Source organism: Staurois parvus, unplaced genomic scaffold, assembly GCF_062004578.1.
Source record: "Staurois parvus isolate SC_StPar_1 unplaced genomic scaffold, SC_StPar_1.0 ptg000832l, whole genome shotgun sequence".
NCBI lineage: Eukaryota > Metazoa > Chordata > Amphibia > Anura > Ranidae > Staurois > Staurois parvus.
Window position 1 is genome coordinate 1,199,101 of NW_028318628.1, and position 27,935 is coordinate 1,227,035.

Genomic DNA, 27,935 nt, shown 5'->3' on the forward strand with positions numbered 1-27,935 from the left:
TTCTGGAGCCTGTAAAGCATTGCACCAGTTATCAGCAGATTGCTGGTGTTATGCAGGTCTCCTGCAGACCTGTCAGTGTATCTGCTTGCCTGTACACCTCGTACAGGCAAAAAGACACTTACTGACAGGAAGACTCAATGAACTACCATAGAGCTGCACAGTGCCGAGGTAGTTCATTGAGCACTACAAGCTGACGGCTGCAAAGGCTGCCAAAACTTGTAGGTGTTCTCATTCACAGAATACTGTGAATAAGTGATGCAGCCTGATGTGCAGAGCCCCGCATGGCCACATCATTTTTTTTTTTTTTTTTTACAACTGTGACAGCTAGCAGGGAGGAGAATATCCCTTGCTAGCTGTCACAGTGGGGATCGGGAGGTGCGGGGGCAGGTCCATTCGTAACATGTTACAAAAGGTGAACTTATCCTTTAAGCAGAAAAAAAACCAAATAGATCTAGTCCATTCATCTTCTCTAAAACACAACTAAAAGCTCCTGTATAATACTCTAAACCAGTTCAAATCCAGTTACTATGTGAGGCACAGGCCTCATAAAGTAATAAAACTTCCTTTACCTTCCCTCTGTGAGCCAAATCCTACTTCATTTGTCTCACATGCTCCACTTCCAGACACAGCAGCTCACAATGGGAGGGTTTCAGCAACATAGGCAATCCAGAAAGCTGTGATTAGGATTAGGTATGGCCAAGTGCTGATTGACGAGCTACAGGCTTGTAAATCAACAGTAGCCATGCCCCCTGCAGCATTTTGTTTTTATTCCACTGTAGTGTATGCAGACACAACCTACACAAGAGTGGCAACTCTGCTTTGAATTCAGGAGCAGTGCAAGATTGTTGCTGCACCATCACAGGAGGCTGCTTTAGGTGGACCCTACTTACATGTTTAACATGTACACTATATTGCCAAAAGTATTGGGACACCCCTCCAAATCATTGGATTCAGATGTTCCAATCAACTCCATGGCCACAGGTGTATAAAATCAAGTACCTAGGTATGCAGACTGCTTCTAGAAACATTTGTAATAATTGGTCACTCTCAGGAGCTCAGTGAATTCAAGTGTGGTACCGTGATAGGTTGCCACCTGTGCCAGAAGTCCATCCATGAAATTTCCTTGCTACTAAATATTCCACGGTCAACTTTTAGTGGCAATAAGCAGAAGCAACTGGGAACAGCAATTCAGCCACGAAGTGGTAGGCCACATAAAATTAGAGCGCGGGGTCAGCGCATGGTGTGCAGAAGTCGCCAACTGTCTGCAGAATCAAAAGCTAAAGACCTCCAAATTTCATGTGGCCTTCAGATTAGCATAACAACAGTGCATAGAGGGCTTAATAGAATGGGTTTCCATGGCCGAGCAGCTACATCCAAGCATGCTACCACTGGACTCTAGAGCAGTGGAGACGTGTTCTCTGGAATGACGAATCACGTTTCTGTGTCTGGCAGTCCAATGGACGTGTCTGGGTTTAGCGGTTGCCAGGAGAACGGTACTTGCCTGACTGCATTGTGCCAAGTGTAAAGTTTGGTGGAGGGGAGATTATGGTGTGGGGTTGCTTTTCAGGGGTTGGGCTTGGCCCCTTAGTTCCAGTGAAGGGAACTCTTAAGGTGTCAGAATACCAAGACATTTTGGACACTTTCATGCTCCCAACTTTGTGGGAACAGTTTGGGGATAGACTCTTCCTGTTCCAACATGGCTGCGCACCAGTGCACAAAGCAAGGGCCATAAAGACATGGATGAGCGACTTTGGGGTGGAGGAACTTTACTGGCCTGCACAGAGTCATGACCTCAACCCCATAGAACACCTTTGAGATGAATTACAGTGAAGGAAAGAAGTATTTGATCCCCTGCTGATTTTTAATGTTTGCCCACTCACAAAGAAATGATCAGTCTAAAAATCAAATGTCCCTGGACAGCTCTTCGGTCTTTGCCATGGTGGAGAGTTTGGAATCTGATTGTTTGATTGGTTCTATGGACAGGTGTCTTTTATACAGGTAACAAAATGAGATTAGCAGCACTCCCTTTAAGAGAATGCTTCTAATCTCAGCTTGTTACCTGTATGAAAGACACCTGGTAGCCAGAAATCCTGCTGAATGATAAGGGATCAAATACTTATTTCCCTCATGAACATGCAAATCAGTGCATCATTTGTTAGACATGCATTTTTTTTTAATTTTTTGTTGCTATTCTGTCTCTCAGTGTTACAATACACCTACCATTCGATTTTTAGATTGATCATTTCTTTGTGAGTGGGCAAACACTCAAAATCAGCAGGGGATCAAATACTTATTTCCTTCACTGTAGAGCGGAGACTGCAAGCTAGGCCTTCTCATCCGACATCAGTGCCTGACCTCACAAATGTTCTTCTGGAAGAATGGTCAAACATTCCCATAGACACACGCCTAAACCTTGGCAGGCGTCCCAATACTTTTGGCAATATAATAAACTGCTGCAACACATTTTTTGAATAGTTCTACTTTAAACCTAAACTCTGGGGTAAGTAAATATTGTATAAATACAAGAGACATATGTTTTCATAGTTGAATCTTGGTGTGCTTTGTGTATTTCTTTGAGATCTGTGCAGTAATGTAAAACTTTGGCTCTGTGCAGGAACATTCTGTAATAAAATTGTACATAGGTCACTAGTCTTATATCCGTTCATTTTTTTTTTTTTTAATCCTTTGTGACTATTGTAAAATACAATTACACGATCACCTTTTTTATATCTATTTCCTGGATTATTCTGCATATTTACTGGAACCACTTCAAGATTTTTCCTGGACTGAATGCAAAGTGACTGAATGTTGATCTTCCACTAATACAGAGAAAACAGACATTAATAAAAAATATTGTTGAGTGCGAGTGTACAGGCATTAGTCAAATGCATGTGTTGGAATTTGTTACTACCGTGTTCACTCTCAGTTTTTGCTTTTCAACACGGCATATTCAGAATATTTATAATATAGCACTTTGGAACGTTTACAAAAAATCTTTCAAAAAATAGAAAATTCATTTTATTAATGCACAATAGTTTATACGCTTAAAGTAATAATAAAGGTAATAAAAGAATAAAAAAAAAATGTTATCCTCCTCTTCTCGAGTCCCACACTGGCGCTCCTGGCCCCTCCTTCCTACCGAGTGCTCTCAGAGCAATTCAATGCATGAAAGGTCCTCTGCACTACCTAAAGGTGTAATACAAGTTGCTTGCTGCTGACACTGATTTTATATTCAACACAAACCATTAACATGTAAAGTGCAGCAGAAATCAACAAATAATTGACCTACTGCAACGCATGTAATATAAAAATGCAATACAACCTCACTGTATCTCACTGGAATTAAACTGGTGTAACTATACCAACATATACCCTTAATGAATAATAAATCAAAGTGTAAAATAGTGTGACCAAGAAAAAAAAACTTTTGAAGCATAATATACATGAATGCATGTAGTGAGTCCATAAAAATAAGTCCATATATAAACATCTGGTGAATTAGGAGAAATGATGAAATATTGTACTGCATTCAGTGATCCTTTAAAGTGTCATCATAGGAGAGGGTCCCACCACCATTCACTCCGCTTTCACCTGGATTTGTGGACCTTTTGCTAACAATAAGTCAATCAGCGCCTTTCCCTTTCACCAAAAGTTTTTTTTTAAAAAAACCCGCAGTTTTCACCAGCCAGTTGATGGAGCTCCTCATGGTAAAGGGCACAACCAGGCTCATTCAGGGGGTAGCTTGACATCCAGGTAGCTAGCTTTTTCGCAAGACTAAATTAGCAACGGTTGTTTTCATGTTTCACTCCTGAAGGGTTTATTTACAATGATTTGATAAAATACTTGTTGAAGACCTGATACCTTTCCAGGTGTTTGGTGGATTCCCCTTATAACAGGTTAAGTATCTTAATCAAACCTATTATTTTAATGCGGTACGATTTTTGGTTTCAAGTAGTAGTCTTAATTAAAAAGTATTCTTTGTATAGAAAAATATTTCTGTATTTGTTAGATTATATCTCTTATAGTCCTGATAACCTTGTGCTGACATGAAGAAAACCATTTTCATATTTAGGGTAGTGGTTTCTAAAGCTTCTTGTTGATTACAGGACTGTTCTTTATCAGTGTTCCCCTAATGACAGCTTTTTTTCTTCTTCAGGAACGTAGCTGTCAAATCAATTCAGGTTCAGTGCTTTGTGCTTTTGTACATAGTTCTGCTTACAATGTCACAAGGGGTTCAGACTTGACAGATATTTTACATCTTGGAATCATGTACTGCTGGAAGGCCAGTGGGATCACGTCTGGGAAGGCACTGAGACAAATCACTTTGGGACAGTTTGCAGCACTTATAGATTTGACCTGATTGTTTTTAAAAAGGCCTGGCTTTTCCTAGATGCAAAAAATATAACTGGATACTATTATTTATAGGTAAAGTGGATCCAGGGTATATCTGATTTCTTCTTGGGGGATCAGGAAGGAGTTTTTTTTTTTCTTCCCCCACTGGAGCAAATTGGATCATGCTTTATTGTTTTTTTGCCTTCCTTTGGATCAACTGTGGGTATAGGATTGTGTATTTTATACAATTGTATATGATTTTTTCCCTTCTTTTGGTTAACCTGGATGGACTTGTCTTTTTTTCAACTAGACCAACCACAGTTAGTCTGCAGTTACTGTATGTAACTACCTAAAAACAGAGCAGATACTATAAACAGTATGTATTTCAACTGTGTATTTAGCTGCTGATCACAGTCACCTATATCTAAAGTTCTTTTTTACAGTTTGTTTTCTTCTATTAACTTGATCTGCCTAGAGAAGGACAGTGAAAGCTTCTGTACCAAAGGTGACTCTGCTCATCTGAGTATCTTATTATCACCAAATTGTTTACATTTATTAATTTTATTTATTTTTGTGCTGGATCAGTTTCACAAAGATGATTAGCTGGCCAAAGATCTATCATTAACATCTTCCCACTCACCCCAGCATCCCTTTTAGCAGTTCTGAATGTTTGGGAGGTGGGAAAGATCAATGATCATGTGACCAATGTCGCATGATTGAAAGCCAGGTCCGCTGGCTACTGATCTTTAGCCTGGACTGAGTTTTTGATATCAGTCTGTGTGATGGGAGAGCACAGTGAGTGCGCTCTCGGCACATAAATATCGGCCACCCAGCAATGTGCAGCCTGTGGGCGTTAATTCCAACGCACTTATGTTAGGTGATCAAAAAGAGGTTAAAGAACCCCTTTCCTTTCCCACTATTTATAGATACCACTGCTAAATATGAAATGTTCAGCTTAATGGCCTGTTCACATCGTCTCCTTAGAAAATGAATGTTCAGCTGTGTTTTTACATGCTTCTTACATACATTTTCCTCCCATTTTTTTTTTTTTTTCCTTCCTTGCAAACATTTAAATCGTGGACTTAATGAAAGCACAGTAACTAAGTAGCGCATTGTATATTTTTAATGTGTTTTTCAATGAGATACCTTTGGCTATAATATACATTTTTATACAAGAACCACACAAAAGATGCAAAAAGCAGAATTTTTCAGTAGCAACACACTAATATGAAGAGCTTTAGGCCCAGCATTTTGTAGCGTGAAGTTCGAAGCTCCAAAATGCTCGGGGAGAAAAAAAATCTATATTACTCTATGGAGATGGTTCACATCTCCACTCCAAATTGCTGGAAGCAGAACACCTGAAACTCAAAAAAAAGTTATGGAGTTACTTTTGTAGCTCCATTCAGGCAGATTGCTGTGTTTTTGGTGTGTTTTCATTCCCATAGAAATACATGGTGCAAATTGCACTTTAGCGCATTTTGACACGTGAAAAAGAGTGGTTTTCTGGCATGGCAAAACATGGCATGAATTGATGTCACAGATGAAATGTTTTTCTGTTGGCTAAGAGTTTCAGAAGTCGGGGGGCGGGGTTTTAGGGTAATGTGACCGCCCTGATTCGCCATCACGGTGGTCACATGAACGGAAAAGGTGTCGATCGAAAGGGGAGTCACGGACATGTGCTGGGAGCGTGCAGGGCGTGCGCTCTCAGCACATATGTATTTTCTAATTGCACGCAATATGCGATCGCTCGGTGTCAAGGCCCAGACACCGAGAAGCCGCATATTTGCGTGCGATCGGTGTCAAGGGGTTAAAGAATTAAACCCTTTTCAATAGAATGATATGACTTTCATAAAACATCAATATTGTATATGACTAATATTCTATAATAATGACATCCTCAATCATTTTTAAAAATGGAACTATAGAAGGGTCTATAGCATAGAAATGTAGTGGGTATGTTTTTTTGTTTTTTTCATTAATTTAATTATTTACGTATTCTGATTTTATGCCGATTTTTCATATTTTGATTAAATCTAAAGGAAAAAAAATAAAGTAGGCACAGGACAGTGGTGGTTGCTAGGAGATGATGTGAGTGTGAAATGTCATTAACGTGTGTGAAAAGCTGCGCATGAAAACCCGTGTCATCTGTTACTGCAGGCAGAACATATTTATTGTGTGAGTAGTGTAAATAAGATCTATATATTGAATTCAGAATGAGTGTCCTTCAAATGATAACAGTTGTGCATACTTAGTAATGTATCAGTATCTCCCCATAGACTAGTTCTTCAGTAACACACAAGGCTTATCCTGAATTGTCCAAGATAATGATAAACTCCGCAGGAAAGAAGATTTTAAATTCTGAACTTGTATAGCTGTGTTTTTTGCAATAAAACAGTCCATCATAACCAGAAATGGACACACAACAGTGTTAAAAAGAACAGAATAAATCCACGTGCACCAAAAAGGGACCTTGAATCCACTCCTAATGCAGGCCATACATTATGCAATTTTCTTTCCGTTCACCATGGGTGGAAGGACATAAAGTTCTCATTTCTCATCAGCATCGGGGGGATCCCCCTCCCCCCCCCCCCCCCCAACGTTCTGCCAGTGGGGAGACTTCCCTGCCCCCTTCACCCCTGAACAATCCAACAGACTGGTTGTACTGAAGTCAGTCGATGTGTCAACTCCAGTACAGCCAGCCTTCCCATAGATGGATCGAATTTCGACCGATCCTTGCTCAACCAGCCGAGATACAATCCATCTAGGGCTGCCCTAATTGAAAATGCTGCATACCAGATAGTAAGACCTCATATATGCCATGAGATAAGCTGTTCAGGACAACCAAGTATCAATCCACTGATTGACCCCATTTGAGTTCCCCTTAATCTGGTCACTTCAACCTACAAAGCGAGGAAAAGATCTTCATCTTCATCAAGCATATGTGTATATCCTTGCTGGTTGTTTTTTTTTTTTTTTTTTAAAGTATTTGAAGTCAAGTTGTTAAACTAATTTAGCTGTTAAAAAAAATGGTGCTTGTTATAACCAACCAGATACATTATTACAATTTCCAACTAGGAGAAATACAGGTCTTCATCTGGTTAAGAACAGCATTTTCTGTATGAACAAGAGCCAGTGCTTCCCATAGGAAGCAGTCCCATTTTTTTCAAAGCAACATACAAAAAAAATGCCAGTAATTACATGTATTAAAAGAACCATGTCATGGGAGAAACATGGAGGCTGCCTGTGGTTCTGAAAATGCTAGCTGTCATATTGACCCTCTTTAATACTTTACGCCAGCAACCTGGAACAAGTAAGTGAATTTGATTTCCCTGATCTGCAGTATTAAAGTAGAACTATAGGCAAAACTTTTTTTTTATTATTTTGGATAGAGTAAAGGGAGATTTCCCTTCACTTCCTGTTCCATAGCCAAAACAAGAAGTGAGAGAAAATCCCTGCAAATTAAGGGAATCCGTTGGGACCTCCCAAGTCATTGGAACTAGTGTTTCTCTTTGGAGGATTTCCCTCCTATTACTTTTCTGAGGACAACCCACATTTGGTATTTTCTTGTTACTTTCAATGATACTAGGAGGAGTCGCCCTCTTTATTTGTTCTTTTTAGTAACTGCGTCACTGACCACAATAAAAACTTAGGTGTTCTAATCCAGCTCCATGCTGCCCAAAACAAAAAAAGTTTTGCCTTTTATACTTTAAAGCAGGGGTCTCCAAACTATGGTCCTCCAGGTGTTGAGGAGCTGCAAGTCCCATGAGGCTTTGCAAGACTCTTGACAGCCACAGGCAAGACTCCCAGAGGCATGATGGAACTTATAGTACTTCAGTAGCTGGAGGGTCATAGTTTAGAGACTCCTTCTTTAAAGCAACAGGATCAGCATAACAGCTAGGCAACCAGCATTTTCACAAAATTTTCACCAATAGCAGTCTAAGTGTTTCTTTCCTTATAGATTTAATTTAAAACCATTTTGTTCTCCCTGTGCCTGCATGGGTGTCCTCTGGGTTCTTTGATTTCCTTCCTCATTCCAAAGACATGCTGGTAGGTTAATTTGGTCCTAGTATGTATGTATATGTATGAATGTGACTTAGGAGCCTTAGATTGTACACCCCTTGAGGGTTAGGGACTGATGTGAATGTACAATATATGTTTGTAAAGCGCTGTGTAAATTGACGGCGCTATAGAAGTACCTGTAATAAATAAAAAACTAAATATTTTATACTTTGGACGCTTATATTTTTCCTTGCCAAGGTTTGTTTGATACTTAATGTTGATGCAGGTTTACCCTTTTGTCTCATAAGACAGTAATGGGGATTTATTTATTTTTTGCAGATTCCAGGAAGGAGAAGGATTTACGGGGAGCTTTAAGAGCTGAAGTAGAAAGGTTAGTACATTATTAACAAAATGTTACATTTTACTGGGTGACTAAAGAAAATGAGAGAAAATGTGCTTACAGAAGCCAATCAATGTAATTTGTCAAATTACACACAGTCCCTGCAATTTAGAAAGTGTCAGACACTCTTTAGAATTCCATTATGGCTTCACACCACAAATGTCCATGCCTGTGAAGAATTAATGTACCTCTTAGAAATAGACATGAGGTCAGTGTCTCCTTGTTGGACACTCCATCTTCAATTCAGGTGCAGCCCATTTCCTTAATCTGCTGCACAGCAGGATTGATTGCTAAGACACTATGGGCTTTGGAGTCCACCATGTCAGAACAACCAATGACTAATCCGCAGCGCCATTCAACTGCTGGTCTGGATTTTACCTAGTTGACAGCTGATAGTAAACAAAGAGGATGGATGCAAAAGAATAAATATCAAACACAAAGCAGTCCGAAAATTCAGCAGTCCTCCATGCCAGCCCTGTCTGAATTGTTTTTTCCTGGATGCTGCTTCGCTCAATGTGGCTTCTACCCATTCAGCCACATTGTTCTACCTGCTGGGGAAACATTTGATGCTGTGCAGTAATTGAAACCTCACTCCTGGTCAGCAGTCACAACCCTGTGGAGTGCCATTGTTTCTAACTAATATTTTCAAATAAACCTGTTAATCAGTCGGACAACCAGTATATTATTATACAGAATAAAATCATGATTTCATAGACGCCAGACATGATACGGATGTTATGTATGGCTTCCCCAGAAGGGGTAATGTGTCTCAATGGCTTTCCAAACCTTAGAATATAAGAATGTTTAGTATCTAACTGTTCATTATTTTCCTATACATTCGTGTATGCTTGTTATGAATGTAATAGTATCACAACCAAGATAATGTGTAAAGTCTGAGAGGAGTTTCAAGTCAAGTAAAGTCAAATGTGTATACTTCTAAATGGTTTTATGATTTTGACCAGGATACATTAGAGCCTGTTATTACTTTACTAAAGGTTTTATGCCATGACAATTTTTTTGACTTCGCTAGGGTTTGACAATTTTCAAAAGACTTCTAATTAAGTACTGTTTGTACATCCCAACCTGATCTGCTTGATCCAACGTGTGCTGGTGGTGATTTTATGATTTTAGGGGGGGGGTGATATGAAATGTGTCAGCATAATGTAATCATGTTGTTGGCTTGCAAATTTTTGAGAAGTGAGAGGTGGCACTGTGCACAACACAACGACCCCATTATCCCCACCCAGTTTGGGGTCCTAAGACATAATTATTGTCACATGGTCCTTCAAACTTTGCTAAATACTATATTTAATTAATAAAATACTTCATACTTGTATGGAAAATGTGTATAGAAGCAGGTATTCGGTGAACCATTTAGTAACTGCTGAGAGTCTGCTATAAGCAGCATCAAAACCAGCTTTGAGCCAGGAGTGCAGTCAATGGTGGGAGTCTCAGCTTTAAAGAAAATGGTAACATGAAAGGGTATTAGCAGTAATGTATGCCATTTCCAAAGTTTCCCTTTCACAGTGCTTGCATACCATTTCAAAAGTCTCTCTTTCACACTGCTTGCATATGACCAAAAGATTCATACAGCTTTTAGCTCTTAGCCCCAGTTCACACTGGATCCAACTTTGAAATTGTGTGACTTCACTTGAAGTCGCATGGCTTCAAAGTCAGATGGCAGTACGACTTGGTGTGCGACTTGCATAAACATCGGTGCGACTTCATGCACATATTTTTCTGCAAGTCACCCCTCCAAATTTGCAAAAGTAGTGCAGGAACTACTTTTCTAATCTGTGTAACTCTAATTAGAACCGTTCCATTGCCGATCATTGGATGTGATTTTGTCATGCGGTTTGAACGGTCAAATCACATGACAATTCGCATCAGTGTGAACCAGGCCTTAGTCATGACATGGGTAATAAACTAAAAACATACATAAATACAGCAAAAGCACACTGGCGTCAGAAAATAAGTAAAATGCAGGTCTAATATAAAATGGATTAGAAACCCTCACAAGCATATAAATCATCATCACTTATTGATGTGTTCATCAAAAGATGTCCCACTGTAATCCAGCATTCATACATAGACATCTAGTCTGTAAATAGTCTAGTCTTTCATGTAGTTTAAAGCAGAACTTCACCCAAAAGGGGAAGTTCCGCTATTCCTCCTCCCCTCCAATGCCACATTTGGATTAATTTTTTTTTTTTGGTGGTACCCACTTCCACTCGGATCACCTAGGCGATCCTAGTGGAAGTTTTTCTCCCTGATTACAATCTTCTGGGACACGTCAGAAGACCCAGAAGGCTGCGTGACCGGTCACAAAATGCAGCGCAGCAAGTAGCCGACTGCCCACAGTTAAGGGACCCGAAGAACGGTGAGGAATTGGTCTGGGTGAGGATAGCGCTGGATCCTTGGCCCAGTAAATTGTCTATTTAAAGTCAGCAGCTACAGTTTTTGTAGCTACTGACTTTTAATTTTGGCACATCTGACTGAAGAACCGCTCTAACTCTGGTTTGATTGCAGAATGTGTCACTAGCTGGCGAGTTTCCAGAAGTCCCCTTCCTCAATGGTTTTGAAGCCACAGACAACTGGACAACTGATATTTCCAAAAGGATGTCAGCAAGACGATTTTCGGGGATGTACATCATGGATTACTATACATTGCTTTAAAGGGATGATCCTGAATTAACTGGCTGCTCTAAAACCATTTACTCATATTGCTTGTAATGATCTTGTAATTTCATCAAAAGTCGGGCTTAAGTAGAGAATTAAATTGTAATTGTAACCATCTTTTCTACTGGCTTTTATGAATTAAGTGACCCTTCTTGGTAGGAAATATTGTTTATTGTGAATATTGTCCAATGTTTTTTGAGGTTGCAAAAGGCCTTTACTTTTCCTAATGAAAAGGCAAAAAAACAAGAATGAATCTTAATTTTGGGGGAAGCATTGTATCTTGGGATTCAAGTGGATTAGATTTAGCAGATTCTCACAGGCTTGAACTCAAATATATTATTGTTTTCTGCTATTTTAGGAAATTGAATAAAGAAGATGTTGTGATTCTGGATTCTCTCAACTATATTAAAGGTGACTTCATTTTCCTACTGTCCTCTGGTTAAGATATTGTAGCAAGAACAATTAGATTTACCATTTTGTAGTGGTGTGAGGCCACTGATGCTTGAATTTACTAACCGTATGAGTTTCCTACTGCTGATGTTAGGGGCCTGACAAATTTAAGGCATGTGTAATCTGAGATTTTTTTTTTTTATTCATTCATGTCACTGGTTTGCTGTATTGGAGTGAAAATTATAGCACACTTCAAATTATTATTCATTTGTAAGTGAATCTGATCTGAAAGGTTAACACCAGTACTGATGTGTAGGCACCTTGTGGTGTCTGCAGGCCCCTGTGTGAGCCTTCAGATTAATACTGTACTGTAATCCTTGTGGGGGCCCATGAATCCTAGACCTAGGCAGTATCAACCAGTGCCAAGCCGTATATGTGGCCACTGAACTATCAGTCTAGCTTAGCTACTGAGCAATTACAAGCCCTAAATTCTATGGAAGTTTACCAGAGAACCAGATGCATTACCAACCCTTTTTGGTTGAAGGCCTGGCTCTGCCCCCTGTTCGTTCCGTTGCCAGGGGCCAGGGAACAGAAAGTATGGTCAATATATTAGAACATCCACAGAAATTTAGGATACATGTGCTTAGTAGCCTAATTGAGCTTGTGAGCAGATGCCACAAAGCTCTTCTATCCATTGTATGTTTGATGTTACTTCTGGTTGACTTTTGAAATGCAAGTCTACCCAAAATTACAATTTCACTTTTTGTTTCCTAAATTTTCCATCATTGCTGGTGGAGGGGACTGACCTGACCTATGACCATTGACTTGTTCTGCAGTCCTATATTTGTCTCAGACACGGAGACTTTAGATTAGATCAATCAGTATAACCTCTCAGTTAATGGAACCAGACATATGATAATTAAACAGACAGCAGATGGTAACTAAATATTCAAATCGGGTGGGAGCAGATAACAAGTGCCTTTTGCAGTCAATTACATTAAATATTTGATCTAAAGCATAACTTGCCTTTGTTCCTTCTACATACTTTACTCTTAATGTAATGACCCAGTAATTTCATGAACTTTAGCCTTTTGATGCAATTCCTTTTCGTTTGCCCTCTGCATGGTACCATGATCCATCCAATAACTGCAGGTGGTGTGCTAACTTTACAGATTCATCATACAAATCTGATTAATTTTATATTATTTCTGGATTTTTCTTTTACTGTATCTGTTTTCCTCACGCTTGTAAGCCAACCTCATTTGGTCATTTGGATTAGGCAAATACTTAACAAATATAGTCAATTAAGGATAAGTTCACCTTTTAATTAAAAAAATAATAATAAATGCACCTTTTTTTGCAGGTTAAAAAAAAAATGTTTTTTTTTCTTCGGAGCCTTTAAATCATTGCACCCGTGAGTAGCAGACCAGGGCGAAGTCCTGTATGGCCACACTGTTTCAAATTGTGACAGCAGCTTTGGGGAGAAGATCCCCAGCTTGCTGTCATGGGGGGGGGGGGGTCTTGGGGAAATCGGGGAGAGCTGCAAGAGCAGGAACATGTAGCATTTTGCCAAAGGTGAACTTATCCTTTAACACGCACATGGGTTTTAATGTCACTGCCCAGTTAATTTTATAATGCAGTTAAAAGCAATGAAGAATTGCTGAGTGCCATAACCTATAGAAATTGTGTACTGTGCCATGAAAAATACATTGAATGTTATTGGTTACTGCTCTTTGTACATTGTTTTTAGCCTTGTTAAAACAGCCCTCTCTTTGGTTTTTGTAATGTCACAAGATCCTAGTAAGCTAATGGGGGGACTACATTCAAGCCAGGTGAATACACTTTAGATACGTTTTTGATATGACTGTGAATGACAAAATGCAGGTTTGCAAACAAAAAAAGTGCTGCAGGCAGGGTTTCTTTCCAGTGTATCCCTGCGCAGTGTGTTGATCTGTACCTGAGCAGATTAAAACAATCCCTCTTGACAAGCATTTGCACCAAAAGTACAGAGGCTACTCCCAGAATCTGAACAAAGTGGTGGAAGGGGAAAATTAAAGGGGAGTATATGCAGGGCCAGTGCTAGACTACTTTGCGCCTTAGGCAACATCAGCTACTTGCACCCCCTCTGCAAAAAAAAAAATTCCACACAGAGCTAATCCTTGTCAGTGTTAGCTCTATATGAAGAATGTTTGGGGAGCTGGAAGGTAGTGATGATGTGCGCACAGCCACGAATTGGCTGAAGTTTGCAAGATTAAGCTTCGTCTCCAGCTAACATCATCCAGTCCTGTCTGGGGACAGTAATACTAGGACCCAGAAGTGACGTTTTACATGTTGCTTCCGAGTCATTAACAGGAAGGGGAGATCAGTGAACAGGTGTTCACTAATCTCCATCCCTTCTACCGGTGGCACCCACCAAGTCCCAGGTCTGCTGATGGGAGCACAAGCCTGGGAAGCATGGCATGGCACATGGAGGGTGTGGAAGTGATCTGGAGGCTGCACAACTATTAGACCATTTCCACCTGACAGTCAGCCTTTCAGATTTACACACACTCAATGAGATGCTTCCTGTTTGTTCTTATTTACACTTGTGTTTGAGGGGTATGGCGGCAAGGGGGTGGGGTTTACACAACACCCCGCCACTATTGCCATACTACGATGGCAGTTCCTTTGCAGCATAACGGGGAGTAGTTGGGGGAGGGCAAAATTGTGGCTCATTTTTTAAAGTCCCTCAAACAAGTGTGAATAAGAACAAACAGGAAGCATCTCACTGTGCTTATGTGATCATCATTGTGATGATGATGATCATACAGTACAGAAGGTGCTGTTATGTCTGTCTGTGTAGAGCATATGGCTGTATCTCTGTCTCCCTGTGCACCGGCCAACTCTCTGTTGAATCACCTCCCGCTGCTGAGGTACAGCCTTACCTTCCGCCCTTCTCAGCAGAGGAAGGGATAATCACTCCACCAGCAAAAGGCCATGAGCAGTGGCGAGCCCTACATATCAGTATTGCAAAACACAGCAGTGTGCCTGAAATTTAAAAAAAAAAATTCTCTCTCTCTGCTCCTCGCCTCCTGGGCCCCTCTGGTGAACTGATGGGACCCAGAGAAAATATAATTAATGTTACAGCAAGGCTGGCTATGCTGCCCTATCGGATGGCCTGGCCGTGGCTGCGCTCCAGTTGGCAGTGCACCTTAGGCGGCTGCCTAGTTTGCCTAGTGGTAGCACCGGCCTTGAGTATATGCACCATGGCTGCAGTTTTAGGTGTGCCAAATAGTTTATTCCTCCTGCTTTCCACTGTCACTTCAGGAAAATCACAGCACTCAGCAGGGGACATGTTGTGGCTACATCTTGAAGTGCTGTATATCAACAGTGCTCCTAGCTAGGGGTGGACTGACCATTTGGAAATTCGTGCACTGCCCGAGGGCCCGGGGCCAGTAGGGGGCCCCGTGAGATTCTCCTGGTACCTTTTTCATAGACTTTTTTTTTTTTTTGAGTTTGGGCAAGGACACAGGGGCCCCATAATCCCCTATTGCCCGGGTGCCCCGTGGGTTGTCAGTCCGCCCCTGCTCCTAGCTTTACAAGAGCAAAGTTTTCATCAGCTGCAGCTGGAGAGGTACCTAAGTATGCAGCCTTTTATATGATAAAGCAGAGCTGTTTGGATCTTTTTAGAGAGCATTATAAACACAGCAGATGAAATATCTGTGCTTCAGTTTCAGCAAATAGCTTAATATATGCTTTTATATAGATACATATCGTGAAACCAAAAAGGCAGGAATTAATTTTATGTTTACGTGACACACCCCAAATTCCTAGGTCCTCTATGCTCATCAGAAACACAGAGAGGTGGAAACACACTTTTAAGGCCAAGTCCACTTTTTGCAAATAAATATACCAGTATTAACTTATAAAAATGAATTTTAAAAATGTGCATTCATTATATTTTTGCATATCGGCTTGGAAAACATTACAACCGTGATCATGGATCACAAGTGGAATGTCCTGGCTCCTGCAGACTGTTCTTGCAGCCACAGGACAGATCTTCATTTACAAGGTTGGAGGGAGCACCAGTGGGCTGCCAGTGCAGTGACGTCCTCCTACTTGTGCTCTTTTGAGATCTTCAAGTCCCTCTTCCATGATTCCTGTGAATAAATGACACAGCTATTCAGTTGGAGCTACGTACAGCCATACCAGGTTCAAATCTGACAGGAGCCGGTGGGGAGAATAGCCACTGGTTCTGTAAAGGTTGGGTGAGCGTCAGAATAAGTACATGTGACCAGTGTTGTATTTAGGTTTTGTGCTGCCCTAGGCCCATATACCGGCAACCCCCCCCCCAGCGCTAGACAGACACTCTCAGCTCTGGACATCCCTGGGAGTCAGGCTCTGCATACACCGTCAAGCAGCCGGCAGCCTCTCTTGGATCCCACCTGCTCCCCATGCCGCATGTGTCCCTTCTTCTGGGTGGTGGTACTGCCCCCCTGAAATATGCCGCCCTAGGCAAATGTCTTGTTTGCCTTGCGGTAAATACGCCCCTGCATGTGATTAGACCAAAAAAAAAAATGCTCGTTAATCAAATTTTTTTAAACAGCAACATAGCCTAAACATCTTTTTCAATAAGAAATCTGTCCCAAATTTAGAATATCACATAGAAAAAAAATTTAGCAAGTACAGGTCTAGAAAGCAAACATTGCTTTGGCTAAAAAACAGTTAATATTTTTACTAAAATGATTTAGTTTGCAGAATGTGCTGGGCTTCAGTACCACCATTTGTACACTGAATTCTGTTTCTAATTTATATTAGTTGAACATTGAGTTTGTGAATTTGTCATACATACTTATAAAAACACACATTAATTATTCTTGTATTGAAGGCTGCTTCGAAAAACCTTTTATTTTTTTTTATTTATTTTTTCCTTTTCAACTGAGTATTGGTATAAAAAGTTGGCACTGACATGAGAATATGCAAGACGTATAAATATTCTTACAATGGTCAGTTAATAGGAAGTTGGAACTATAGCTGGACCTATATAAAAGGACATAGATATAGGACATTAGATGGCAATTTGACACTGTTTTCCCATTGCAATTTTTCATAGGCACTGCTTTTGTTCATGTTCCATCTTATCCTAATTGAACATTTTACATTTACCTTTTGTCATTTTTTACATATAAATTTATTTTTTCCCAGGGTACAGATATGAGCTGTTCTGTCTCATAAAACATGTACAGACTCCACACTGCCTGGTATGTCATATTAATGTTGCATATTTACTGTGAATAATTATTTTATTTTAAAAATATGTATTTGCTTGTAATAGTGTAATTCAACTCATGTCAGTTACATTTTAGTTTGATTTGTAATTTCACTTTTATAATTTATCTAAAGCTTTAAAAATGTACTAGTACCTAGTCAGTGTGGTTGATTTACTAAAGAAGTAGAGAATACACCTATCAAAATGAATATTTTCCTTTACAAAAATCAGTTTAAAAAAAATTCTGTCACGTGATTGGGTGTTCAAAGTCATCTCATTCACTAAACTAAGGGAACAAAGTGAACATTCACATTGGTAACCAGTCTGTACTCTTTTTGAAAATTCCATTATGTTCCACTGGTTAAAAAAATTGTGCAGCATGTTTCTGCCATTTGGTTTCTGGTGTGCAGAGTATAATGTTGCAGCATAGGATCTCCTTTAGTTTGTCTTAGGTGTAGACAAAATATAGACTCCTCTAAACTGATTTTTTTTGGATAGGTTGGTGTTGTGAATTGACCTCAGATTAGCCTACAAAGTATGGCCTTAAGGTGGAATTTGACCCACACCATCATCGTTTCGATGCTGCATCTGTCCCTTCCACCTCTACATTGGGAATTGCACAATCAAAGACAGCTGATTGCTCGGTTCTCTGTCTTCAGTGAGCAGAGAGCTGGTGACTGACAGTCACCATCTCTCTGCTCTACCCCTCCAGTGCTCACTGGAGTGCCGGGCTGTGAAAGGGGGTGGGAGCAGCAGGCTCTCAGCTGCAAGACTGAGCCAGCTGCCGATCCAGGCTTCTGGGTGGATCCCAACATTAAAGTACACTCTTGTGATCCCCAGGAGAAATTGCTTTGGACCTACTTCTCATTTAGCCCTCATGCACACAGTACTTTTTGCCAACTCTCCTAGAAGCCTTTCCTCCTGGCAGTAGTGTTTTGGGTGAAAAAAAACACTTAAAACTTGTAAAAGTGTATAACGCGGTTAGATGCATTTAGGTGTGTTTACAGGCGTCATTCGTTTTTTTTCTGTCAAAATGCTGCTTTTCCTAGACAGTGGGGGTTTTTTCTGCTTCTAAACTTCTGTGCTTCTAAAAGTCTGTATGTGCATGGAGACCTAGGCTAACATACAGGGATGTTTAGAGGCAGAAGAAAAAAAAAACTCGGCGTTCCTAGTAGCATCATCCAGTGTGCACAAGGCCTTAAAGTGTCACTAAATCCACATCATAAAGAAAAAAATCAGTAAATACTCTATTCCATGCTGTTCATATTCACTCAGTCACTATGCCATTCTTCAAAAAACCAGGTTGATCCTGCTGTTCTCTATCTCTCCCTTCTGTCCATGTCCCCAATACAGTTGGGGATTTTGCAGAACAGCGTTGGCAGCTACTGCACATACTCAGTTTTCAGTGTATTTTCTACCCTGCGCATTTCCTTCCTTTCACATCTGAGCAGCCCATATGAGTATTGAGTCACACATCTGGGTGTATACACAGTAGTAAATGACAGCCCACTCCATCCTTACTCCTCCATGCCCACTAACCAGCTAAACACAATGGGGGTGGGATATTACATGTAGATTGATGGAGACTTCCACCTCCCTTTTATTCTAACTGGCAGAATTCCGCCCATACCATGTTATTGCAAAAAAATAAATAGATAAACATTGATTTGATGTCAAATATATATTTGTATGACAATTTAAAACAGTTTATTGACATGATTTATTTTTACTGTATCCCAAAGGCTGTGTTTTTTTGTTTTCTATTTTGAACATGTGGCCAGCAGCAGAGGACTAGAAGCTCCTCCTGCTTATGTTTCCCTGCAGACAGGCTGGGAAAGAGCTGGGTCATGTGACAGCTGTATATCGATTAGGCAAAAGGTACTTAGATGTTTATTTTAATTAAAATAATTACAGTGCAATTGTAAAATTACAGTAATTACTGTACAATTAAAATAATTTCAGTACAAGGGACAACCTAAATTAAGCAGTGTGTGTTTAGTATCACTGTAAGGTTTGTTAGATCATGGAGCATTGTTACATTTGTGATTGAAAAACAAATAACTTTACCAGTTTTTCTGTGAAGAAACTTTTGTGGTGTTCATTGCAACCAATTAAAAGTCTAATTTTACCTTTGAACTAGAAAAAATTACTCCTCGAATCTGCTTTGTTCAATTGAGCTATAATTCATCAGACATAATGTTATGTATACTTTAGTGGGGGCCGACAGGCTTTGTTGTCTATTACTGTGATTTCAATTATGGGATGTAGGATTTAATGAAAAAGAGTGCTTGTTTGTAAATCATGTCAAAAATAATCTGGTTCAGCAGTAGTCAGGGTAAAGTGTTAGACTATAAGGATTCTTATAAAACAAATTACATTTTCATTATTTGTGCTCATGCTTCCTGTCTAGGTGTGAAAGGTTTGACCTCTCAATTAGTTATAATAATCCTGAGATTTCCACTTGGTATTCTGACTACAATGGATTTTCCTATTAGCACCTGCATTATCTATAGACATGTGTCCTGAGATGTCATCTTTTCTTTGTACTGATTTTAGAGCTAATGAGCACCATTTTTTTTTATTTGCTTGGTGTGTTACTACTGATCCTTGAGGAGCTGTAGCTTACAGGACACTGTGACGGGTGATAATGAAATACCGTGAACCCAATACTTTGTTTTTGCAGATCCACTGCGTGACAGCCCCAGATGTCAGTTTCACCTGGAATCAGGACAGGCAGCCAGATGAGCAATATACACAAGACATGTAAGTTGGGGATCTGTGGACCTCCATGGCAATCCACAAAGTAATCTGTGTTTATGTAGGATATAATTGTTGGATTTTATTCTAAATTTGTATACTAAAAATGTTTTTTTTTTCTTTTCAGTAAAAAATTGTGCATTATTTTTTCCACAGGAGCCTGCAAAGCAATGTCAGGGTCCTGCATACTCTCACTTCAGCTTTTTTCCTGTACCTCTGCATGAGCTTTTAGTTAGAAAGCTGGAGGAAGTGTGAATGGGCTACGAGCATGCTGATCAGCATAGTTATAGTCCATTGATCCCTGTGAATGAATGAGGAGCTGGGCATAGACACAGAGATTATTTCCTGCAACCACGGGTTGCAGGAAAGAAAATTACTCGATTCCCCCATCAACACAGTCAGTGTTGATGGGGAATCCCTCCTGCAGAGCCATTGTGTTCTCCCGGAAGGGATGGCTTCCCCGCACAGTGATTACTTCTAGTGCCTATCATAGCCGCTAAAAATAATCGCATTTAAAATCCCAGAAGCTGGTTGTATTCAAGTTGATCGATCAACTTGGGTACATTCAGCCTGTGCTCATACATGGTTCGAATCTCGGCCGGCCCTTGCTGAACCGGCCATGATTTGAACCGGCTTTGGTCTATACCTTAATAACCCAATACTCATTGGGTGGCCTGTAACAAATTCCAGTTTTCAACTTTGAAGTACTCACAACCATTTGCATCTCCACCTATAATGCCTCAACACTATCACAATCTATATCAGGGGTAGGAGATCTACCTGAACAACGTGAAAAAGATCACCAGGGTTTGATGCCTTTTTTTTTTTTTCTCTTCAAGAAATAACTAGCAAGGCCTAACTAAATAGTAAGGTAAACATCAATTGGCAGGTAAATCACAATCGACAGCTTGCTGGTTCAGCTGTCTATCAAAATTTAGGTTCTCTTTCACTCTTGTTTTAGATCACTTCCCTCATAGAGATGGACATCGCCACCTGTTGGTTTTACCCTCTCTCTCCAAAAGAGATTATAGCTAGGAATATTCATAAATACCAATTAAATCATAGTCTTCTTTATGGCCCAAAGCTTCTTACTCTCCAATTTGGGTTTGCTGATTTCTGGCATTGGTGAACATAAACTTTAATCTATTGTTGCATTTACTTGTGTTTAGCATATATTTTTTTGTAGTACAAATAGTACTCTAATTGCATTGGCTGTAACATGGGAATCTGCTTACGAGTTGCCATAGCCCTCTCTCCATTTTCCACCTTCCGTTATTGTCTGAATCCTATTTGACTAGTCTGCTCAATTATATTTCAATTCCCCCCCCCCTGAATTTTAGTTTTAAATATTCCTCCAGCCATCCCTTAAATCTCTTCCAGCACAACAGACCCCCATGCGGGCGCAAAACCAACTTTGGTGTAAAGGTTGGTCCCCATTGAAAAGTCAGCTTAATGCTCTAGAAACCCAAATCCTTCACTTACATAAAGTAGATCATTCAAATTGCACATATTGATAGTGTAAGGCTTTTGTTTAATTTCATAGGTAAATAATGGATCCCAACCAGAAGCAACATGCCGTCATTGAGTTCTTTACAAAGGAGGGGTGCAGGCTGTCAGACATCCACAGAAGGTTACAGAATGTTTATGGAGATGACACCATTGACAGGAGCAATGTGCACAGACGGATGAAGAAGTTTAAGAAGGGGAACTAGCGTTAAAGACAAACCACACAGTGGGAGACCATCAACTGTGAGCATTCACATGAATCGTTAGTGAGTGAAACTCAGCAATGGCACTTTGCTCCTGCATGTAATCCATTATTTACCTGCGAAGAAAAATAGTTACTATAGAGGAGGAATTACTCTACCAGCATGGTGATACATGCCATGTGTTGGGATGCATTAGAGAGCCTTTCCCAACACATACAACAAAGCTAGAAAGCAAGCATGATCTGACGAAATCCAATCTCTTTGTGACATTTCATTAAAGCTCTCGCAAAGAAAATTAAACAATGTGATGAGTTGTTTTCAGTGCATAGACTCAGCTGCCTTTCAGTGCACACCTCTGGCAGTGCGTTAGTGCATGCTGGTGGTGTGAATGAACCCTTAAGGGTTACATAGATACACCATAAAGATCATTAAGATATGTCCTACATATGAGGACTGGCCATAGCAATGTTTTATACATATTTTTCTATTTTTGTTATTGTACTTTGTGACTTAATATTGTGCCCTTTTGGGTGGTATTAAAATAAACATTTTATTATATTACAGCTTACCATTTCTTAGATGTGATGGCTGCATTAATTTTCTTTTTTAGGCTTTCTTCTTCTATTTTCATCTGTTGATCCAGCCAGTTAAGTCTGTTGCTTTTCAAAAGAACAAGCTTCCCAGCAGAATGTATCTGTTAGAGATGAAACAAGCCATTTAACAGTAGCATGGGTGCTTACAATGATCAGCTTTATTTATGCAAAACTTTTATCTTAAAAGAGGAAAATTCTGTTTCCTATAAATGCTTTATATATGAGCTGGAGTTTGGCTTCAGTGTGGCAGTGTATTTAAATCTGATGGTACATTTAACAATCCCCTCCTCCCAAAGAACAAAGGTATACTGCTCAGGCAAACAATCCAGATCAATCCACAACAGGTTCAGGCTCTGGCTCGCCACCACACACGATGCAATAGGAAGAAGGGTCAGCCACACACCGGAGGATAGATGAATATAGTGTATATTTATTGATCCATAGGACACACAAAACACCAGGACTTGAATACAGGACCTGTTAACGTGTTTCACACGATCTCGTGCTTAATCATAACTCCCCTCTGCCCAGACTGACAATGTCGCTGTCCAAAGGTACCCCATGTGCATCACTCATACTGAGTGGGGGCACTCTAATACAGGAGGTGTTAGTGGCCTCATCACCAGGTGAAAACGGGGGGAAGAAAAGAAAAGGGATGCAGCCACCACATCTAATGATTGGTAAGCTACAATATATTACATTTTTTAATTTTTGAGTTTAAATTGATAAAGGCTTGGGTTTAAAGAAAACAAAAAAACTGTCATACTTACCTGCTCTGTGCAATGGTTTTGCACACAGCAGCCCCGATTTTCCTCCTTTCGCTCCTGAGCCTCACTCTGTCTACAGTATAAGAGACACAGAGCACAGCTCAGCCCCCCCCCTCGCTGCTCATTGGCTGTGATTGACAGCAGTGTGAGCCAATGGCTTCTGCTACTATGCCTCAGCCATTGAGGAGTGAGAGACCCCGGGAGAGCTACTGCTCTTGTGCAAAGTGCTGGATCGACAGCAGGCTCAGGTAAGTTTTAGGGGGGCTGTGGGGAGCAGCACACAGAAGCTTTCTTACCTTTTTATGCATAGAAGATAAAAAAAATCTTCAGCCTTTATAACCACTTTAATACAGCTTTTTACATTATCACAGGGCAGTACTTTTTTTGTATGTATTTGTTTTTGACATTGATATATGACGGTATGAGTTCCCACTATATGTTTTATAACCTTTATATTGGTGTTTTATGGTGATTTTTCCTTTTTCTTGTTTAGCAGTAAAAACTTGACTGGGGTGCTAAACCTTCCATATTCTATCCAAGTTGTAGGAGTGAAAATGTGAGCATTGTTACTCAGTGGACAATTGGGAGAAGAGGTTTCCACATAATTATAATTATCAACTTTTCACCTGACCACCAGTAAAGTCCCATTGTACTGATCACTTTGTAAGAGGGGATGATTCGACTCCGTATGCCAACGGTTTAGCTGTTCTTTCCATATGAAGTCAGTCTATATCCAGTTGGTTTAAATGGTCCTGTGGGGCTGCCTCATCAAGTCATTCATTACAATACTAGTTGTATTATATATCTAAACCATTGTCTATCTGTTAATATAACCATGTTGTTTTCAGAGCAACAATATTTTAAACTATAGTTTTAAATGTACTTATCATTGGAATTTACAAGAATATTCCTTTTTTTGGCCTGCAGTCTCTTCATTTGTTTTCCAAGACTGACAAGGAAAGGGAAAAAATTAATAATTTTGCCTTGGAGGCAAACAGAGAATAATTCATTAGAAGCCGTTTTAACATGCGGCGCTTCGTAAGCCTCTCTCTGGGGGGTTGTACAGATTTCTGAATTGGTTAGTTCAAAGCTGCCATCAACGGCTGCTAGAATTCTTGTATGTCTTTTATTTCAACAAGAAACTCGTTGAATTGCAGATGAGGAGGAAAGATTTTCAGATGTTTAGAGATTAGTTTGAGGCAATAAGAATACCAAGTCATTTTTAGCTGTTTCGAAAACAATTAAATTTCTTTTTCCTCTAGTTAATATTTAATGTAATTATGTTAACAAACTTGTTTCCAGAGTGTAATAGTGTTATGTGCATAAAAAAAAGTCTGAAGTAATCATTTCTGTTGCTAATGCTACCCCTAATTCAGGTACGCTGTTTATGACATCTCTGCATTTTGCAAGTGCTTCAGTAATGCACAGCCTGTCTCCAAATGGCAGGGTGTATGTATTTAATCGTTCATTTAGGTGAACAGATGCAGGAATATTTTAGTATGTATGACTTATCTAGGCACAAGTGGGATGTAATGCATCTCACCTGGGAATAGTCATTTGTTAAATGGGAATCCACTATTAAATCATAGAAACCAAGGTGAATGAATATATGGAATGGAAGCAGATCGCACTGTGTGATCTGTAGGATTTATTGTGAAAGCACCTTTTACATTATTATACTGCACAGTGTTTTTTGAAGAGGTTATTAATATTTTACTCAGACCTGTGCTGGCCCTGCCCAATCCTCATTGACCATTCACATTTACATTTTCAAAAGACTTGGACAAAGTTAGACATAGTTCACTACGCAAAATAAAAGTGTGCCTCAACATCATAGCCTGTATATACAGTCCCTCGAGGATTGGAGTCAGACAGCTCGCAACATTGCTTTGGCTAAGGGCGAAAATTTCATAAGAATGACAGGCAATGACAGATCTACCCATCATTGCTGGAATTTCTGGGACTCGCATCAGTCTGATACTGAACCTGATTGCTGAATGGAAGCAGTACACAGAGTAAACTGTTTATTCCTCTTTCTGCATAAAATAGACACAATTGGCAGTCTGCCATGGAAAGGTTTTACAACTTCTGACATTCGGAAGCACTAATTACAATTTTTTTTTTTTTTTTTTACCCTTCTGAGGCTTGATTGCTATAAGCAAATCTCCAATCTTTCACATGTGCAGTCTTTATGCATTTTAACGAGACTTATATTTTATGTGCATTTTTACCCAATCTCTCAATAGTCTTATAAAATCCAGGACAGAGATGTAAAACAGGGAATGCATAGAGGACATTACTATCTAATAAATAATGCAGTCTCTCCCCTAAAGCCACTGGGCATTATCAGATATCAGAAGTTTTGAAAAGTAGGACATGACTACTTTTCTTCTCCTCTTGATATCCCCTTGGAAGGGTGCCACTGAGTTTGGAGACTGAACTTTTGCATAGAGAAAGTTTTTTGTGTATGTACACACAGTATGGGTATTTTTGCAGACAGATGTGAAGGAAAAAAAATGACAAATAATGCATACACATCCTTTTTTGATGAAGAATAGGTTTCCTTAAATGTGGTAGTTCCACTGATGCACTTATTGGAATGCCCATTCCTTCATCATACATCACAGGGCACAAAGCATCTTCATATCCATTACAATAGTGTTCTGCTGCCACCTTCAGGTGACTGGACATTGGCAAAAAAAAAAAAAAAACAGCCCTCTCCCAGGTATAATTCATCTCTGTTATCAAGCGATTTCCCAAGGTGGAGAAATTTCACCTATTCTTATGGCAACACCTTGCCTAATTATTACCAAATGGAAGCAGAGATTCCCCCTCCCTCGTTATGCATGATTTGCTTAACCGAATTAAAGAAGTTCAAGCTATAGAAAAACTAATTGCGTTGATTTAGAACACAGTAGAAAAGTATATTGTGGTCTTGAATACGTGGAACATATACCTGCACCAGTACTGACACACCTAAAGGTCTCGCTTAGAGTTTCCAACACTAGATGGTCTCTCTTCTCTTACCCACTCTATCTCCCCTACAATTTCTTACTTTCTCTTTCATCTGTTTGTTTCTTCCGAACGGTGCTCGTCCCTTACGAATGGTGTTCACCTAATTCAATAAAGCGTGGGCGGGAGTAACTATGACTCCCTTAAGCTAGCTGCTTCTGTGGGATCGGTCGTGTCGCCACACTGGACACAGTAAGTTCTCCCATCTCCACCGCTCCAGGTTCAGGGAACCCGACTCCCTTATTGCACAGGATTTCTACATTTTTCTTGATGACAGAATGCGGAAAATAGATAATGTGAAAAATCACTGGGCTCATAACGTGTATAAATGACAATATAACACTGTGTGTATGTGTGTGTGTAAATATATATATGAAATTCAGTACTTTTATAGGTGGTTCTATAGGTGTATAAGAGCAACGATTTTTGTTGTTCTGGAGCTCAGGCTCCAGGATCATGCACTCTCAAGGGGTGTCATTGACAGCCGGGGCAGGCAGGAAGTGGATTTAATAAAACCTACAACTCATTCAACCTGGAAGAGTGGCTCTGCTGGAACAAAAGAGTGTTTGTGAAGGAAAGAACTGGAAAGAATGTAAGTATTGCTGCCAAAGCTGCATTTTTTTTTTATGGGAGTACCATAATAAATAATGCAGAAATTGGGCTTTAACCGTATTGTGATCCCAACCTAAACACTGATGCCCCCATCATGAGCCCTAAAATGATGCTTGAACTGTTCACCTCTAACATGTAACACTATTAAAGCGGTATATAACCCAAAAACAAAAATGTCATATATTGTAGCTTATCAATCACATATGGTGGCTGCACTAGTTTTCTTTTTTTTTTTTTCTTAGGCTTTTTCCTTCTGCCTCCACCTGGTGATCTGGCCAGTAACACATCTCTTGTATTCGTGTGCCCCACTCTAGATAAATGAGCACAGAGTCAAAGCAGACAGTAGCATTGTTAATCTGGGAAGAGGGGAATGTGATATAAGCTAGCAGATTTAGATACACTAATAAATTGAAGCCAAGTTCCAGCTCATACTGCAGTTACAGCAGTATTTGTTTCCTTAGGGAGAGAAAACACAGCTGATTTAATGAAAAATCGATTACAGGGCCATTAAGTAGTGGATGCATGTGGATTCTTTTTGGAGAATAAGGGTATTTAGTTTCACTTTTAACCTAACACTTATAATAAATCTTGGCAATTAACTCAAAGTATACGTTAAGGGAAAAAAAAAGTCTCTGCAATACATGACATTTTCTGTGTTTTATCCCTATACCCCTTTTTGCTGGAGGCAAAAAGCAATTATGTTTGAGGCAACGTCCGCATATACACAAATTTCCAGCTATAGCAGCCAGGAGTTTTATATTTTTATTCCTAGCTGCCAGCTTTCACCGTTATTTTGGGTGGCTTTACAACTTCCTTGTGGACTTTTTGAGGGTTTTTTTTTTTTTTTTTTGTGATTTACATTTTTACTGAGCACCTGGACTATGGCCACCACTATACTTCCAGCATTCAGATGCTGGACCTTCGAGTGTCCAATCCTGCAGGTTCTTTTGGAGCTGTTCTATCCATCCCTCCTCTCCTCTTGCCCAATCATGGAAGGCTTTGTATTATATCAACCAATCAACAAAACACAAAGTATTCTGTGAATAGACAGTGGAAGTGGGGACCATTCAGTATCTAGCAATCAATTTTCTAGTCAAGTACAGAAGACGAGAGGTCATAATGTAGATAACAGGTTGATACACTTCGGAATCCAGAGCTCCCAGTAAACACACTAACTGGTCAGTGGGAACAGTAACTTGAGTAACTAAGGAAATAGTATGTACAACCTTAGTCCAGTAGTGTGTGTTTCGGGCAGCGCCAAATCATATGAATGAAATCTCCTCTATGCGAACAATATTTAGGACACAAAGTTGCATCTCTCCTACCCCAGTCAGTTCAATAGGACTGGTGTAGTATAATAATTTGGGATACCGGTAGTTTATGGGAGGCAGAAAGAGAAAAGAAATTGATTACGTTGCTCACCACTAATCTTGCCAA

The 27,935-nt window shown here is 39.8% G+C and overlaps 1 protein-coding gene across 3 annotated transcripts in view; it reads left to right on the forward strand.

Moving 5' to 3' along the window:
• The window catches only part of KTI12 (KTI12 chromatin associated homolog), a 54,638-nt gene that overhangs the window by 17,538 nt on the left and 9,165 nt on the right, over positions 1 to 27,935 (forward strand). For all 3 annotated transcript variants that reach the window (XM_089655280.1, XM_089655282.1, XM_089655281.1), the window contains exons 3-6: positions 8,671 to 8,722; positions 11,769 to 11,821; positions 16,985 to 17,040; positions 19,732 to 19,811. In XM_089655280.1, coding sequence (XP_089511406.1) covers positions 8,671 to 8,722; positions 11,769 to 11,821; positions 16,985 to 17,040; positions 19,732 to 19,811 — 241 coding nt within the window. The remainder of the gene's footprint in view (positions 1 to 8,670; positions 8,723 to 11,768; positions 11,822 to 16,984; positions 17,041 to 19,731; positions 19,812 to 27,935) is intronic.